Source organism: Neurospora tetrasperma (genome assembly GCF_000213175.1).
Source record: "Neurospora tetrasperma FGSC 2508 unplaced genomic scaffold NEUTE1scaffold_81, whole genome shotgun sequence".
In the NCBI taxonomy this organism is placed as follows: Eukaryota; Fungi; Ascomycota; class Sordariomycetes; order Sordariales; family Sordariaceae; genus Neurospora; species Neurospora tetrasperma.
Window position 1 is genome coordinate 170843 of NW_009799179.1, and position 17003 is coordinate 187845.

The 17003-nt window shown below is 51.8% G+C and overlaps 8 protein-coding genes across 8 annotated transcripts; 3 read left to right on the forward strand and 5 right to left on the reverse strand.

Annotated features, from left to right (window-relative positions):
* Nucleotides 1–629: 629 nt before the first annotated feature.
* On the reverse strand, nucleotides 630–1994 carry NEUTE1DRAFT_51513 (uncharacterized protein; the record flags this gene model as incomplete). The annotated part of the gene is made up of 3 exons (XM_009856705.1): nucleotides 630–895; nucleotides 1109–1688; nucleotides 1743–1994. 3 exons carry the CDS (start codon nucleotides 1992–1994, stop codon nucleotides 630–632), a joined length of 1098 nt encoding a protein of 365 aa, XP_009855007.1.
* A 424-nt stretch (nucleotides 1995–2418) lies between these two features.
* On the forward strand, nucleotides 2419–3123 carry NEUTE1DRAFT_141323 (uncharacterized protein; the record flags this gene model as incomplete). Its single annotated transcript, XM_009856706.1, has 3 exons — nucleotides 2419–2532; nucleotides 2707–2781; nucleotides 2842–3123. The coding sequence occupies 3 exons, from the start codon at nucleotides 2419–2421 to the stop codon at nucleotides 3121–3123; spliced, it is 471 nt and encodes a 156-aa protein (XP_009855008.1).
* A 1028-nt stretch (nucleotides 3124–4151) lies between these two features.
* On the reverse strand, nucleotides 4152–6592 carry NEUTE1DRAFT_141324 (uncharacterized protein; the record flags this gene model as incomplete). The annotated part of the gene is made up of 4 exons (XM_009856707.1): nucleotides 4152–5528; nucleotides 5595–6030; nucleotides 6086–6239; nucleotides 6271–6592. 4 exons carry the CDS (start codon nucleotides 6590–6592, stop codon nucleotides 4152–4154), a joined length of 2289 nt encoding a protein of 762 aa, XP_009855009.1.
* Nucleotides 6593–7614: 1022 nt separating this feature from the next.
* NEUTE1DRAFT_149180 (uncharacterized protein) lies at nucleotides 7615–9918 on the forward strand (the record flags this gene model as incomplete). Its single annotated transcript, XM_009856708.1, has 1 exon — nucleotides 7615–9918. One exon carries the CDS (start codon nucleotides 7776–7778, stop codon nucleotides 9459–9461), a length of 1686 nt encoding a protein of 561 aa, XP_009855010.1.
* Nucleotides 9919–10055: 137 nt separating this feature from the next.
* NEUTE1DRAFT_141326 (uncharacterized protein) lies at nucleotides 10056–11072 on the reverse strand (the record flags this gene model as incomplete). Its single annotated transcript, XM_009856709.1, has 1 exon — nucleotides 10056–11072. The coding sequence occupies one exon, from the start codon at nucleotides 11070–11072 to the stop codon at nucleotides 10056–10058; it is 1017 nt and encodes a 338-aa protein (XP_009855011.1).
* A 744-nt stretch (nucleotides 11073–11816) lies between these two features.
* On the forward strand, nucleotides 11817–12607 carry NEUTE1DRAFT_113453 (uncharacterized protein; the record flags this gene model as incomplete). Its single annotated transcript, XM_009856710.1, has 2 exons — nucleotides 11817–11916; nucleotides 12003–12607. 2 exons carry the CDS (start codon nucleotides 11817–11819, stop codon nucleotides 12605–12607), a joined length of 705 nt encoding a protein of 234 aa, XP_009855012.1.
* A 1376-nt stretch (nucleotides 12608–13983) lies between these two features.
* On the reverse strand, nucleotides 13984–14562 carry NEUTE1DRAFT_113454 (uncharacterized protein; the record flags this gene model as incomplete). The annotated part of the gene is made up of 1 exon (XM_009856711.1): nucleotides 13984–14562. The coding sequence occupies one exon, from the start codon at nucleotides 14560–14562 to the stop codon at nucleotides 13984–13986; it is 579 nt and encodes a 192-aa protein (XP_009855013.1).
* A 1087-nt stretch (nucleotides 14563–15649) lies between these two features.
* On the reverse strand, nucleotides 15650–16262 carry NEUTE1DRAFT_104430 (uncharacterized protein; the record flags this gene model as incomplete). Its single annotated transcript, XM_009856712.1, has 2 exons — nucleotides 15650–15885; nucleotides 16061–16262. 2 exons carry the CDS (start codon nucleotides 16260–16262, stop codon nucleotides 15650–15652), a joined length of 438 nt encoding a protein of 145 aa, XP_009855014.1.
* Nucleotides 16263–17003: the final 741 nt, after the last annotated feature.

The window sequence follows — 17003 nt, forward strand, 5'->3', positions numbered from 1 at the left end:
AAGTCAAGAGGGAAAAAAGGGGAAGCCGAGAGGGACAAGCATAGAACTGGTGCCCTTGGCGGCGTGACATTCAATTCCAATTCAAGTGGAATCTTGAGAGCTTGGGCATATGGGACGAGGACAGAACCGACAGGGATCTTGCGGGAGAGGCTTTCCATGAAACATTGGGTCTCCAGAAACGGACAAGGCTGAGGGGCTGCACTCCGGGGGGTACCTGCTGATTGTGCGACGCCCGGTGTTTCCACACCGTTCCTGTTGAGCGCTAGCACGGGGTACCTTGGTGGCCCTGAACCATCACCCAATGAGTGGCCGGCGGCTACTTAGATTGGATCCTTTAGCGGCCCGGTGGTGTCAAAAAAGTCGGGACATTTATCGGGCCCCTTTCAGCGTTGCAATCAGCTCGATATTTCTGGGCATACGGCTCGGGCAATCTTGTCAGGTAAAGATCAGCGAATTGCCGACTGCAACCACTCCCCGTCATTTTCACGCATTTTCAGGAACTCGGCATCGCAATCGCAAAATTACGAGGAGCACTTGAACATCACCCCCACGGTGAGAGCTATTGGTGAGGCTACCTCTAGGTATTTATCTACACTACATACAGCATGAAGATGCCCTCGTCTGAACACTCAAAGCTCGGGGACCTTGCGAATATCGTCGACCGCTTGTCTGAGCTCTCGAACGTCCTCTCTTAAATATACGGCGGTTATGATCTCGGCTCGCAACTCCATAATCATGCGATCGTGCTCCTTTTCCGTCATTCGAGTGGTGTTCTCGGTCGATACTAGGCGGTCATCCAACCGACCGATGCCACTGATGATTCTTTCAATCGCCTGTAAGCCCGCTGGCACATTTTGCAGCTTGTCGAGTGCCGGTTCAAGCTGCTCTTTGAGGACTGATGGGAGTTTCTGCTCGGAGTGTGGCGACGTCTTTGGTCGATGCTAGGCGCGGTCATCCAAGCGGCCGGCTCCCTTGTTGAAATCCTCATGGATGATTTGAAGTTGCGCTGAAGCACGTTTCGTCCGCTCGAGGATTGATTCGAGCTGCTGCCTGAACTGCTGCCTGAGCTGCTCCTCGGTGACTGACGGGGTTTGGACCGACTGTAGACGGTCCTCCACAACTCTTTGGATTGCTTGTACTTGCCCCGACACGCTCTCCAACTGGTTGAGGGCTGTTGCGAGCTGCTGCTCGATGATTGATGTGGTTTGTGTGGCCGTGTTTTGGGCCGATTCGAGACGGTCCTGTAAGTGACTGGTTCTCTCCATGAGTCCTTCAATCGCTTGGACTCGCGCCGAGACGTTGTCCAGCTTCTGGAGAGCTGGCGCGAGCTGCTGCTCTAGGATTGACGGGAACTGCTGCTCAAGGACTGATGTGACACGCTGGAAGTCCGCGAGTTGGTCGTCTAGTCTGATCTGTGCCCGCACACGCTCCTCGATCTCCTTTCGTAGCTCCCCCAACGTGTTCTGGTTGCGAGCAACATCTTGTTTCTCTCGCGCCACGACAGCCTTTTCCTCGTTGAGTGCCTGGAGCTCTCTTCCCTGCTGCTCTTTCTGGCTATCAAGCTCCATCTGTCTGGTGTTGAGCTGCAACTCGTGATCCTGATGCTGGCGGCGGTTTTCGGCTAGTTGATTGAGCTTTTCCTGGGTCTCCCGGTCCTTGTCCTCAGCCTGCTGAAGGGTTTGCTGAGCCTGTTGAAGGATTTGCTGAGCCTGTTGGGAAAGGGTTTGCTCTGCCCCTTGGACATTTGCCTCTTGTTGCTCCACGGCTCGCTCTCGGGCGGCAATCTCTTCACGGTGTGACTTGATTTGATCAAACTCGGTGCGGCATTCCTCCAAGCGTTCCTGCAAGCTCTGAGCCACAGTGTTAACTTTTTGGGTAGCGTGCAGGAAGATTGTCCAGGGCAAAGAACCATCACTTTCGCCAGCAGCTTCTCCAAAGAGTGTGATGTAGCCCGCCAAACTCTCTTTCGCGGCCTCGAAGTCAAAGTCGGGCATGATGAACGTAGGTAGACGTCGCGAGGCGACCGCGGACGGACTTGGTGTTGAAGGAAGAGAGGGTGGAGGTCGTTTGAGGGTGAAAGGTCAGGAAGGGAAAGATGGCCACAAGAATGGATTTGTCTGACGGAAGAGAACAAACGAAAACCAGTGCAGCCTAAATACCAGGAAGGGAGTGCCGGTGAATGGTAAGCGTAGAGGTAGTGAAGTGCACGGACTTTGAACAAAAGAGTGAGTGGGCGGGAAAAGTGATAGTGAATGGGAAGCCAGGTGAAGGGCAGGCAATAGAGTGGTTGGGTACTGATGGAAACCAGGTGAAAGGGCATGGACTTTGAACATGCGGACTGCGAATTGCAAAAACGAACTTGAAATCTCGCGACACATTGCAGTTTGTCCCAAAGACATCGTCAATCGATACGATGCCATGTCAGATACTCTCACAGAGGACAAGGTTCTCTTGAGAATCAAATACCTCTGGCCCATTTCCTCCACACACGAATGGGCTCGCATTCCCAACGTCCTGGACATTCTCATCATTGTCATTCGCACCGCAATCAGTCACACGACCGAGATAGAAAACGACAGCAACAACAGCAACGCGTTGATCCAGCATGCCCTGAATGCAGAGCAGACTGGAAGGCCTGACCCGCGACCACGACGGCGCCAAAACCAAGAACGAGGACCACGCTAACAACTCGCCGAGTTCCAACAGAACCAGCCCGACGCAGAGCTTTATAAGTGGCTTGAGGAACTCGAAAAGTCGAATGCGGAAATGGAGAACGAGCTTGTCACATGGCGGTCGGGCGAGGAGATGTAGCATAAGGAAGTGAACAAGAAGGACGAGCAGATCGACCGCCTAGCGTCCGCGCTTGACGGCCAAAAGAGGCTGTACAAATACACGAAAGACTTGCACGAGAAGACCGTGGGCGACTTCACCAATGACCTGAACAAAACGGACAAGGGCTTCGAGGAATGGAAGGCCGTAGTCCTCAACAGCCTCGAGCAAAAGGTCGGACGGTTGGAGCGTCAGAATCGGGCGCTGGATTCCGAGCTAACAGACGCAAACCAATCGCTCAGTCGAGCACGGGAGGATGTCCAAAGGTTGAAAGTGAAGACAATCAATAAATGAGTAAGGATAATTTCTCTTTTCAAAAATACGAAAGACGTTCGCGTCGATATTACTTAGCATTCCCATTACGGCTTGACCACATGACTAAATAAGTACGAATGGTCCTTCCTTTCCGGTCTTTCCCTTCGCCACGTCGGTCTAGCCCTCCACGTTTCGGGACCGACGGAGCATCCTGCCCGCAAGCCCCGCCTAGAAGGTAGGACCTGCCCTGATGGCCTTGAGAAGAGGGGAAAACCAATACAGAAGCCGCCAACCAGGGCAGCACAGAAAGGAAAATATCACCAATCAAGGAAGTGACGGGAGATGGCGGGCATGACAAATTTGAGATTGGGAGAGGTACAAGGCAGCTGTATTTATTTCGTTCTGTTCCTTCCTTACCTCTAGGTACCTAGGTCTTCGTTTTCAGAATTGATACTCACAGGATCAGCCTTTTGCATCCTGATCCTTTCAAGCGTTTCTCTTCCATTCATCAGCGCTAATCCACTTTGCTAGACACCCACGACCTGTCTGAAGGCATGTAACTTACCTAGGTAATTTTGCTTTGACTTCGTCCCTTTCTACATGCTCCCGCCGAGGCCCATACCGGTTCTGATGATACCCGCATGCTTGTGTCCCAAGTTTCGTTCAGTTGTACCTTCAGTCTACTCAAGAGAGCCACGACAATATCCATCTTTAAGCAATCAAATCACGCTCACTTCAACATCACTAGCATCGACACATCATCGTCACCCGCTTAGTCATCCGTATCAATACCATGGACAAAACGCATCAATTAAGGTTTGTAGCTCTCTTTAACCGGAAAACCGGCGACTTATTTCCTTTTCCAGCTCACCATGTCAACTGCTCCTGTGCTCCTTGCCCAGATACCAACTAAATCATAATTTTCTATCGTCCCAGCGGTGTTCCAACTCCTCGAACTTTTTGTCAATCTTCGCGTTCCAGTTCCTCATTAATTTCCACTGATCATTCTTTTTGGTCCTCCAAGAGCTCATCTCTTTATGAAGCGTTCCCGACGGGTCGTGTGCTGGTTACTCCCGGTTCTCGAAGTTGAAGACAAAGTCCCCGTCGTACCGCATGTTGTCTCTCCTCTCCGCCCAACGCTTAAGGCGGCAGCGCATCTGGCGCAGCCTTGTCAGAACATCCTCCTTACGCTCCAAGCTCCGGCGGGTCCTCATATACCTCCTAGGAGACTTGTCACGGGGGAACGAGTGGCGTCGCGGGGTATCGACAGTCTCTTCCAGTTGCTGGGCGGGCTCGCTGTTTGTTTCAACAAAATCTTCCAAATCGGTGCTGGTCTCGTCCCAAATGGCTTCCGAGATGGGAGTCGCATACTCTTCGCACCATCTGTCAAACTTGTCCGGTCCCAGTTTTTGGCAACGGGCGGAAACGAGTGCGGTTTGTTCGTGGTAATCAATAGGCGAGATCTTCATCGGTGCTTGGGTGGTAGAGGTAGGCTTGCCGATCCCCAGGTTGCTCGCTCTGTTCTTGATGCCCTCATCCTGATGTACCTTCTGCTCTTCCTGGCGATCCTGTTCCGTCACTCTCCCCTCATTCTCCCAGCCATAAAGGTCGTCAAACGTCTCTTCCTTTTCTTCGCTCCATTGGTCGAGCTTTGAAGATGCTCTTGATTCAGGAGTCTTCGAGGTACCGCCATAATCCTCACCATAGTTGTCAACACAGCGTGCGCGAGGAGTCTCCGTGGTAACAGGAGGGAGGAAAACTTGATTGTCCTCCACCCGCATCGCCTCTTTCGCGGTTGGAACATCAATAGTCCACATGGTTGCTCTTCTACGGGTGGCATAACCCTTCTCTGCCCACTTGTTCAGCCACTTCTCCTTGCCTTCTGGCGAGCAAGGGGCGAAGTTCGGGCCAGTATATTCATCTGGGATCAAAGATGGCTCGACGAGGCTGTAAGTGAAAGAGTCTTGTCGTGTCTTCTTCAGCTCCGGCACCTCAAGGTACAATGACTGGGTTGCCTTCTGATGGTGGGTGAGGTCGCCGGCGGGTTCCTCGGGCTCCGTGATGATGATAGGCGGCAGCACATGGCAGGATTGGACGGCATTTTCACGCTGAAGCCTGTTGTGGGAGCGGATGCAGAACTTCCTTGAAGACGACTCACTTTTACGAACACGAACCTTGAACTTCCGAAGAGGTGTTCGAGTGATGCTGGACTTCGGAAAAATACTCGCGGTGGTCGATACAAGCGACGTCTTCATCTCGGTACCGACTTCACAATGACCATGCGCGGTCTGCGACTGCACCGCAACTTCGATCTCCTCTTCGAACGGGGGAAGAGTGTCCAGATGAAAGCTGCTAAAATCTTCGTCCTTCTCTGGGGTCTCAAAGTTTCCCTTGGGCTGCCACTGAGAGGGGGACGTAGGAGGCAGCGTCAGATCTGCAAGTTGCTGTGAAAAAACATCTCCCTAAGATGCTTGAGGTTCCACTGTGGCAGCTTGGTACTCCGGCTCTACGAAAACTTCGCGACAGTCTGTCATATCGCGGCGGCGGCGGCGCTTGGCCTCCCGTAGTTGACTGGCGTAGGCGTACATGAGTTCAGTCCATTGATCTTTAGTAATGTCGTCGAGGTTGTTTTCGATAAAGTCGATGATTGGGTCGTTGTCGTCTTCAGTGTTTTGGTCAGGCTGCTGATGGTCATGAATGACAGTGATGGTAGCCTCGGGGGACGTCACGATGACGATGGGCGTAACGGGAGGTAACTGAAGAGTTGGTATCGCGAAGCATTCAAGATCGCCATGAATGAGAACGGGAGAAGTGACTTTGGTGCCATTCTTGGGGAAAAGTTCTTGGGTATCCGAGGTGCCAGAGACTGCAGTGGTGGTGGTTGAACTGGACCAAACGCTATCCGTGGTTTGTGTTGAGCTATTACTGGTAGTGGAGGAAACGGAACTATTATCACAATCGTCAGCGCACATTACTTGATACGAATAAGTCGTATACATACCAGGTCGAATCGGTCCGCGAGTGGGTTGGCTTGATCAAGCCGGTCGTGTTCTCGACGGAGGGTTCAATATCATGGGTGATAACCTCAACGGGCTCGCACTCGACGACGACCTTGGTCTTGGTGATGGTGGGCATTGTGGCCTGCACCTCGGGGGCTTCAGCGGGAAAGACGTTAGTGACAACCACAAGCGGTGCAAGCATGGATGAACGAGTTCTTGCCTTGAGCATTGATGAACTCATGATGGAGGGTAGATGTGCCAGGAGTCACGGCAAGATGGGAGACTGTTGTCGCTGCGACGATCGGCGGGATATCGGCGACGAGCATGAGGCGAGTTAGGGTGTTGTCGTCAGTAGGAACCTCCGCAGCAACGACATCGTCCTCTTGAACTGGATCGTTGGCGGTGCAGGCTCTCCAGATGAGAAGGGCCTGTTGCATTGGCTGGGGGCGGCGGATGAAAGCGTCGATGGGCGCAAGGCCAATACGGTGGATGCTGGGACCGCTCAGCATCTTGGTGTTGTGAGGTTAGAGGTGTCTCCAGCTTTTGGCGACCGTGATCTTGATGAGATTCCCCGTTAATTTTGATCGTGCAGATGAGAGACGATGTTGATATATTATTGGGTTGATGTGCGGAAAGATGCGTTGAGACTTGCTGTTGATATCGTGCGTGTCAACGGTGTTGAGAGTGCATGAGATGTGGATGCCACAGGAAAGGAAGAAGGACCTCCAGGGCCAGTGGAAGACATGATTTTAAAAAATTCAACTCTGGGCGAGGACCGGCAACTTCCAGGTCCGCAAGATCTCGAGGCTGTCGCCTGTTAACTCTTTGGTTACGGTCGTCGTGGTGACGGCGACAATGTTGGTGATGCTTACCATACTGTTCAGGGTTCTTGTAGCAAACATTCCCTCTGGGCCAATGAGGAGGCATGGTTAGACAGGTACGTATATTTAAGGTACGGACAAAATACTGAACAGAACTGAACAGCAAGGATAAAAATCGGTATCAGACCGAACAGCCCGACCGTTCGGCGCCCACAGTTGCCTTATACATGTCAGCTACACACGATATCAGAGAGAACCTTGGGACTACTTAGCAAAATTGCTTGTCAACACCGATAGATGCCCGGTGACAGGTAGCAAATCCTGGGGCCGGTTTGCTCGACAACCGCGGTGCCTGTCGCTTTCCAGGTACGTCCAACACCCCGCCCCAGCACTTGAACACCGGACAGCCCTTGACCTGTCTTTCTACTTCGTTCAATTGAGAAGCAACACATATCTCTGTGAAACAACACTGTAAATTGTTGTAGTGCTGATGGCGTGTAAATTGGAGACATCCGGGGAATCATCTTCCAAACCCTAACCCGAATCCCTTTTCTCCCATGTGGAGATGACGTAAGGACGGTTTGGCCAATCATCGTTCGTACCTGGCATGTCCCACGGGGTAAAGTGCGGAGAAATGCAGATCTCCCGGACAACGACAAGTCGTCCCTTTCTCCAAAGCATCACCACCACAACACCTGATTCTACCGCATCTTGACCCATGCCTCCGCGACATTGAGTGGCTGCCACACTTGTTGACAGTCTGAAAGACTCTAACCAGTGACAAGCGTCAACTGGCAAGGGTAACCTTTTCTGTTTGACAATCACTCCAGTCAAGCCCATATCAGTTTGACATCCGAAACCCCGTGTCACCATGGCCAACCAAGGCCCCACCCTCGACGACTATTACAATCTCGGCTCTCATCACCGGCCCATATCCACCACCAGCGCGGAAACTCAGCTCTGGTTTGATCGTGGCCTCATCTGGAGCTTCGGCTTCAACCACGAAGAGTCCGTCAAGTGTTTTGAACGCGCCGTGGCTGCCGATGCAAACTGCGCCATTGCCTACTGGGGGATCGCCTACTCCCTGGGCCCCAACTATAACAAGCCATGGAGCGTGTTTGACGAAGATGAGCTACAGAAGACCATCGATCGGGCATGGGAAGTCCTGGAACTGGCAAGACAAAAGGCAGCTGCCCCTGGGTCGACGTGTACTCCGGCAGAACATGCCCTCATTGATGCCCTCCAGTATCGATATCCCAAGAGAGCGGCAAAGCCCAAGAAGGACTCTGCACTGGAACATGGCTACGCCCAAGCAATGGCCAAAGTCTACCAGCAGTTCTCGTCCGACCTGGACGTTGCCGCCCTCTACGTCGACGCCCTCATGAACCTCACCCCCTGGAAGCTCTGGGATCAGACGACGGGAAAGCCTGCAAAAGGCGCCCAGACTCTCGAAGCCAAGCGCGTTGTCGAACAGAGTCTAGCCCAGGACCCATACCATCCAGGCCTGCTTCACCTGTACATCCATCTCATGGAAATGTCAAGCCACCCCGAGGTGGCACTCCGTCTGGCGGACAACCTGCGCGGTCTCATCCCTGACGCCGGCCATCTCAATCACATGCCCACCCATCTTGATGTGATCTGCGGGGACTACCGGCGGGCCATCTCCTCCAACTCCCAGGCCATTGTTGCTGACGAGAAGTGGGTGAGTAAAGAAGGTCACGATGGCGCTCTCAACTTCTACGCCCTCTACCGCTGCCACAACTACCACTTCCGCATCTATGCCGCCATGTTCGCCGGTCAGTACCAGGTGGCTCTGGAAACCGTTACGCAACTAGAAGCGGCCCTCCCTGAAAGTTTGCTCCGGGTCAAGTCGCCGCCCATGGCCGACTGGCTCGAAGGGTTCTTGGCCATGCGCGTGCATGTTCTCGTCCGCTTCGGGAGGTGGCAGGACATTGTCGCCTTGGTCCCGCCACAAGACACCGAGCTCTACTGCACTACCGTGGCCATGATTCATTATGCCAAAGGTGTGGCGCTTGCCAATTCAAACCGCGCCAGAGAAGCCGAACGCCATCGGCAGCTGTTTGCTGAAGCTGTCAAGAGAGTGCCGCCTTCGAGGACCGTGTTCAACAACACTTGTCGGGATATCCTGGCGATTGCTGCTGCCATGTTGGATGGCGAGCTGGAATTCCGCAGGGGCAATGTCGAGCTGGGATTTGAGTGTTTGCGAGATGCCATCAAGTTGGATGATAACCTGCCGTATGATGAGCCTTGGGGGTGGATGCAACCGACTCGACATGCTTACGGTGCTCTCCTTTTGGAACAGGGACGGGTACAAGAGGCCGCGACGGTGTATCGGGCGGATCTGGGTCTGGATAATACGCTCCCGAGATCCCTTCAGCACCGAAACAATGTCTGGGCGTTGCACGGATACCACGAGTGTTTGGTTAAGCTGGGGAGAAAGGAGGAAGCACGAGTATTGCAAAATCAATTAGAGCTGGCTGTCGCGTGTGCGGATGTTCCCATCCGGTCATCTTGTTTTTGTCGAAGTCGTCTTTGATGGGCGGTGACTCGGAGGCGGGACGTGTCGTCTGCAGCGCGTTTGCTTTCCTGTCCGTGGTGGTAGCGCAGAGTTCATGCTCAACTGCAGGTACATGTGTGCTGTCCTTTATGGGAGGGGAAATCCTGAATTCCAACATCTGCAGGAAACCTCGCGTCATCGTGCATGTTATAGGGCCGGCGCCTGACAGCCGGAGTCTTCTTCATGTAAGGTAGCCGATGCCTTGTATCAATCATGCAAGGTCATACCACGTTGGCACGGCTTGGGAATATCTTCATGAGTTTCTTCCTCTTATTGGTATCTTTCTGTGAGTCTGGGCAAGGTAGGTACGGTCCTTGCACGGTTGGCGTTTTCACCTCGGAATGAAGGAACGAACAGACAGACAAACATGATAATAGAGGCAAGTGGTACGTGTAGGCCAAAGGACAACCATGTTCGCCCCTCAACTATTCACACATCCATCCATCAGTTTGCAAAATCCGTCCGCGTGTCCTAATCAACAATCACAGCATATTTCCAACCATCCACTGCACATCCAAGTCTACCTCTCCCTAAGAAACATCTCACACATTGACCCGAAGGCAGAAGCAAACATTACCAGTACCTGCCAATACAGCAACAACCACATGATGCAGCAATAATCACCAACTCTCCAAAGAACCTCTCCACGAACCTCCGTGTCCCCTTCTTGTTTTTCGTCTTCGGCTTCCTTTCAGCGACACCTGAACCCCGAGCATTTCCAACAAGTTCACCGTTCATGTTTATTCTCCCTTCCAGGAAGTCTCTCCCCGTCCCCTCCACCTTCTCTTTACCTTTCCACTCACGTGTCTTCTTCTTCCTCCTCCACATCTTCCACGACTCCAATGGTTTAGCAGGACCCACCACACTCTCTTTCCCTTCTTTGAACCTGCTAATCCGCACGTCAGCACGCAAAGCAGCAGCATCTCGACCTGCCCTTCCGTTGGCATTGGCCTCAGCGGCAAAATCCCGGGTATCAGTCTGCCTCAGCTGTTCATCGTTGTCATTGCCCTGCCAATACCTCCGCGCCAGCTCCTCATACGCCTTTTGAGCCTCACACTTGCCGTAGTGAGAGTCGGAGCAGTGCCAGCAGGGGCTGTAGTAGTCCATGTCACATGTTGTGTGCTCTGATGTACAGTCGGGGGGGACGTTGAGGTTCTGGTCGATGTCGCTGACAGAAGGGGAGACGTCAGGGGAGACGGAGCGGCGTGGGGCCATGATTGGATCGTCTTCCTCGTCGGAGTCGAGGTCGGAGACGTAGTTGTCGGTGACCCATGAATATCTCCTGGGTGTGGTGGAAATGTGGCGGGAATCGTTAGAACCCGAAGCGTCGCTGGAGATGAGTACCTCTGTGGAGGAATTGGAGGGGTCGGAGGGGGCACATGGGCCGGGAGACTTGACTTGAGAGGATGTGCTGATATTTGAGGGCGTGGTGGAGGTTGTAGTGCCTTGTGGCACGGGGTGGTTCAAGCGGTTGACTTGCAACGACTCGGGCAGGTAGGCGAAACCGGAGGAAAGGTGTTTCCTAGGTATGTCGGGAACCCTGCGGAAGGCATTTCTTCTCTGAAGTGGGTGGTTGATTGGCTGGGACATCTTGAGAGTAAGGGATATGGTTCTGGCGGGATGTAGTAGAGGTGCTCAAGTGATGGACGCAATGGAGAAGAAGTTTTCAGCTGTGACTTACGTATGGACGAACAAAAGGAAGTAAGTCTCATCCGAGAGAATGGAGGCATAAATACCCCAGTAGAGAAACTTAAATCAGCGGAGTTTGCGGCAGAGGGAAATTCCGGAGTCACTCGGAGCTCCGAATACACTTACTTGACATGCTTTGCAGGCCGCCTAATATTTCTGACCTGCGTCTTTGGAGTTTCCTCAATTTCATTTCCCTTTCATACAGCTGTTTTGCCCGAGATCCTGTGCATGCACGCACTCTACGCGAGGTGTGTCAATATTGTACTTCGCGTCCATGGAAAAACCATAAGGTAGGTAGAGATACGTGTAGGCATTTTGAGAAGATCAGGCAAATATGCATACCATATTTCTTCAGCCAATGAAAATAATAGCCACCGGGCAGGACGCAGTCTGGTGCAGGCGCTCCCTTTTTTTTTTTTTTTTTCTCTCTTTTTTTTTCCCCCGTCCACCGTGCATCCAGAGTGATTGGGAAATCTCTCACACTCGCCTTAACTCCATAAGAAAGCTGCTTCAACTTTCCCAAAACGTTCCTTTTCTTCTTCCATCATCATAACACTTTATTTGAACAAGTACTCGACCTTTTTTTATCTCGAGGCCTTCAAGCTTAAGCCACTTCAACCAAACCAACCACATTCAACAACCAAGATGTTCAGTCTATATTGCTCCGTCGTCCGGTCCCTTCAGACATCGACCCCCTCCGCCAATATGACGGCGCACATAAGCACCCCGTCCATGTCCCAAAACCGTAAGTTCATAATTTTGCCTCCGCTTTCAATTTTCGTAACAGAAACATGACCGAGCAAGCACTTACACTGTCACTTTCACATACAGGCATCCAAGCGGGCTACAGGAAGCCAACTGTCGAGGACTTTGACGAGAAGGAAGAGGAAGTGCGTGTCGAAAGTCGAACGGACGTTGCGGCTTCTGACGAATACGACCTCTCAGAAGAGGAAGACTACTTTGCTTCCAAGTTTGACTTGAGCACACGCGGTTCGGACACCAGTGGTCAAGATTCGGAGCAGGATGAGCCGAAGGAGGAGGAGAAGAACAGAAAAGACGAGAAGAGGCGGATAATGAAGGAGCAGGCCGAACAGTTCCTGCGAGCCGCCCCCGCGGGGATAAGCAGGAGGGTGCGGGGACTGATGGAGAAGCTGGCGAGGGGGGAGGAAGTTGAGGATTCGGAGGAGGAGGAGGACTCGGAAGACGAGGAATCCGATGATGAGGAATCCGACGTGGGCATGGACAAATGGGAGGCAAAGGCCAAGATGGCGAAGGAGGTGAACAGGAGACATGACGAGGAGTTGATCAAGTATTGGCTGGCAAAGCTCACCAAGAAAGACCCAGTGTATTCGGAGGAGGAGGTGGAAATAAGGGACAGGATCAGGATAAAGAGAGGGGAAACCAGGAGGGAAGCCAAGCTGATTATGTGTCGGTAGGAGCCAGGACAGAGGAAGAAGACAGCTGGCGTCTAGGCTAGATACCTACCTTCAAAAGGCACTACCGATAAAGGGTCGGCCTAGACGCTTGAGGAAATGGAAGCTTCTGATTGACCAAAAAAGTCCACACCCCTAAAAAGGAGTGTGCTAAACGCTCTAATTATCAGCGAAGAGTTATAGCGAGTTACTCACTGTGAAATGTTGTATCCCTTCGTACATAGACCTAGATCGGGTAAGCGCGGCCACTGTCCAAATGCTATCTCATTTGCAACCACGAGTAGAGTCCAGCATACCGCACCTTCCTAGCTAGTAACAGCATATGACGGGATGTTCCAAGTCTTGCAAATGTTCCGTTTCATGTTCTACACCCTCCAAGCCTCACGCAGCACGCACAACATCCTCGGCCCGCATCCTCCTCACCAGTCTTCGTCGTTCCCAACAGCCACATTTCCGAATCAACCCCAAAATTATCAGGATGACCAGAAAACCAAAAACTCCAACGACAATGAGTACGTCGTGCGGCGGTGGTCGATACGGAGGATATGTTTCTGGTTCGAGGTTGCTTGTGTTGCCGTTGATTATGTCGGCGTGGGACCCGGTGGAGTTCCCGGCATCTGCCATGGAATCGTTAATTGCAGTGGAGGAACCAGCGATGTGGAAGGAGGAGCAGGAGAATATTTAATGATGGCCAGGAACAATTAAAATCAAAGTCCAGGACCCTTAAGTATCGAAGGCACGGAGATGTGAAGGATTAACAGCACGGCGTTTCTTGGTCAAGTGGATTGGTTATGTCCACCATGACCCACAGCCCTGGTTGGTTACCTCGATGGAAAGTTGATCCTTGGGCAAAGACATCATCGCATGAATCCGAGCCATATCTTGACAGTATCATGCGTAAAAGATTGATCTCACTTGAACACTATCCTGAGATATAGAACGCTACAACCAAGACAGCAACATCGATGTTTGGCTTGCTGTCGGCCCCACTCTTTGCAACCCCATCAAATACGATAAGTGCTAGTGTAACCAGCCACATTAAGCCAATTTAGCGCTAATGCACTAACACACTCCCAACATCTCCAGCGCCCACAATGTCTCCCAGCAATCACGACTTCCTCCCAGAACACAACCCGTTCCATCGCTTATACCTAAACACAGAGCCATACGACATATGGCCACCCGGTATCACTATACGCTCCAGTAAATCAAATCTTACTAACAGCCTCCCAGCATCAGTGTTCCTCCTTCCCACAGCGAATAATTCCAGTCATGCCACCCTTTCTCCAACATGAACGTCATTGCTGACATCAACCGTCATTCAAGCTTTAACTTCCTCTTCAAAAATATAGAACAGCATACATCCACTCCAAAGCCTCCTAATAAGCTTCCCTAACTTTATCGTTCGCTTCCATCCATTTCGGATCACCCGTCATCTTAGTCCAGCTCATCCAGGTCTCGTCCATATCATTCAGGTCTCGCTTTGCATGACCATCGCCATTCTCAGGGGCAGTCTTGCCTTTGCCCAACCCTTCGACGAACCCAGATATAGCCTTTTCAATGTCCACAACGGTTCTCCTGGTCTTCTCGACAGCCTCAGACAGTCCAAGTTTGGAATCTTCCTGGTGGTTTAGGTCTCGCTTCGCTCTTCTGATAAAGTGTGGGTGCCGCTCGGGGTGCGTCGCGGCGATGAGATTGTAGAAAGTGCCGCGGAAGTGCTTGGTTGCTTGGACTGTAGTGACGACGACAGTCCTGATGACTGTCAGAGCACTGGTATGTTCGTCGGAGAAGGTCTTGAAGCCCGACGCGGTGTTGACTTCGTGGCTGGCGTGGACGTTGTGGTTGGTAGCTTGAAGAGACGCTTGCTCATAACGAGCTGTCGGTGGGAGTACGGCTAGGGCAGATGCCATGGTTGAAAGGCCCAAAAGGGAGAAGAGGGAGAGAAGGTACGACTTCATATTGGCGATAGTTATTCGGAATCTTCCTGTTTGCGTAGCGTAGGTACTTTGTGCGTTCCCGGTTGCCCTCTTCTATGACACACGGAGGCAATGGACTGATGACTTTGGAGGGATGCTTGGGGTGGCGAAAGCCTGGATGCTAAGGGGTACACGTGGCAAGATATACTCTACAGACTCACCACAAACAGAAGGGGACACATGTTCCTTTTTCGTGTTGAGGTTGAGACCGGCTTCGTTCTTGCAGCGGATGTCCGGTTGGAGGCAGATTTTCCTGCAAGTTTATGCGAGCCTTATCACCGGTAGATACAGCGAGGCGTTGCAAAAAAATTGATGATGCCCGGGAACTGATTATGCCGGTTTGAAGGTCGGCGGCTGTTCATGTGATCCTTCTTTTTCTGTTTTTTGAACACACGTACGCGGTTCCTATAGGTGTCGCTAGCGGAAAAAAATGCCGTATAATGGCTGATTTTATGATCTGTGACAGTGGTAGTCATGCCGCGCATTGACCTGCAGTCAAGGGGCGCAGTGTTCAATTCCAGGTTCACACCTGTTGCCAGAACCAGGAAAGGCACCGCCAGCGTGATTTACGCCTTTTCAGGTTACAGTAAAGGAGAGGCGAACAGCCAACTGCCGCCAGCCCGCCACAAAATTCCTATTTGCACTGGTGCACAGACCAAGGTTTAAGACCTCCCCGCGCCTATTTAAACCAAGCCAACCCATCTTTCCTCAGACAACTCTTTCTTCTTTTTCTCTCTATCCAAGTGCAGGGGTTTTACGCGTATCAGTGAGGACTTTGTCCGAGATTGCGTTTTTGCTAGTTGAAAACTACATACCCGACCACTTCCAGTATGGCTTCGGCTGGCTGGGGAATTTTTGGAAACCGCACCTTTCAAATTCTCGCTCTCGGGGTTTACTTTCTTCCCTCCCATTCTTCATTGCCTTCGGTTCCTTGTTGAGGGTCCGTGGTGAGGAAGGAACTATTAGAAACATTGTCTATTGCCACGCCTTTCCTACAACTGGTTGCGTGCGGCAAGCAAGGATGGACAAAGAAAAAAACTAAAACCTATGTTGGTGCCCATGTCACGCCTCAATGGTCCCAAAATGAATTCCACACCGTGCAAAACAATATGGCAAATATGGGAACTCTAATGAACAGCAACGAGCCGAGGCATGAAAAGATGATGATGACGGCTAGTATGCCTGGCGCGAGGCAGACTTTATGAGGAGGGCACGTAGGCTCGGTGGTCCCATCAGAGGTATCTTCCATTTTCGCCACATTGTCGGCTTGGTGAGGCACTAGTTTCGGTTGCTCGGAGTCTGTTTCTAAAGAGATTTGGTGTCAGCTTGGGTTTTGCTTTGGTTATTCATCCGCTGTAGTAAGTTGTGCATTCAGTGCATGATATTACTCTTGGAATGAGCGACGCTAAAGGCATCTACGATCCAGGAAAAAGGGGGGGAGAAAGGAACGAAGAAAATGGAACAGGATGTGACACCGTACCTATCCTATTGATTTCACGTCTTCCACGGCCACGTCTTGTTGGCAGGGAGAAGTCGTCGCGATGATGGATAGTCGTGGTTGCTGGTATTCCAAGGCTCGAGTCGTCGCGGTCGATGGCTTGGCTCTCAGTACCGATATTCAAGGCAACGCAAATGCCAAAGAGCGCCGCTAGCAAGGCTCGAGAAAGCAGTTGCGCGCGCATCGTGTCGAGTTTGATAGAAGTAGTTTCTGGAGCTGTCTAACAAAAGAAGAGAAACGGACGCCCAGGCAGCCTAAATACCTTAGCAGAATTGAAAAACCGGTGAATAGGCGAGGTCCGTGAGTTGTATCGTTGTCACACATTGTTTGCGTACCTTGTGTTGGTCCAAAGTCACAACAATGAAAGCGAACAAACGTGGCTTCGCATCCTGGCCCTGCTTTGTTTCCATTCCTCCCTCACAGTTTTCGTCGTTTGCACCTCATGGAGGGCGGAAAGTTCAAAGAGACCCCGGTGCCATCACCAGGTTTTGCAGAGGTAGTTCCGCTTCTATGAAAGGAAGAGGGACAGGCGCGAAATGTGAGCAAGTCCGGATGTCGTTGAAATGGAGTCGGGACATGCCGATAAGCGACAGCGATAGCGCTTCTTTGGCCAATCAAGTGCCGCTATAACAAGCAGAACCCTGCCCCGCACTCTCAAGTTTTGACATGTCTGGTCATTCTTGAACTGCTCCTTGAACTACAACCAAGTGAATGGAGAACTAGGACTTCTCATCATTGAGCCAAGTCGCAGAGGTCAATATGAACAGGAACAAAAATCGAAAGCCCCAAATTGCCCGTAAGCATTTCGGAATGATTAGTGTGATTTGACGATGTTGGCAGATCTGTTAACGACTCAGCTAGAACGGGGCGCAATAGCGCGTCTACACTAACAGATGTCCAATAGCATTTCCCCTCCCCAACCCAG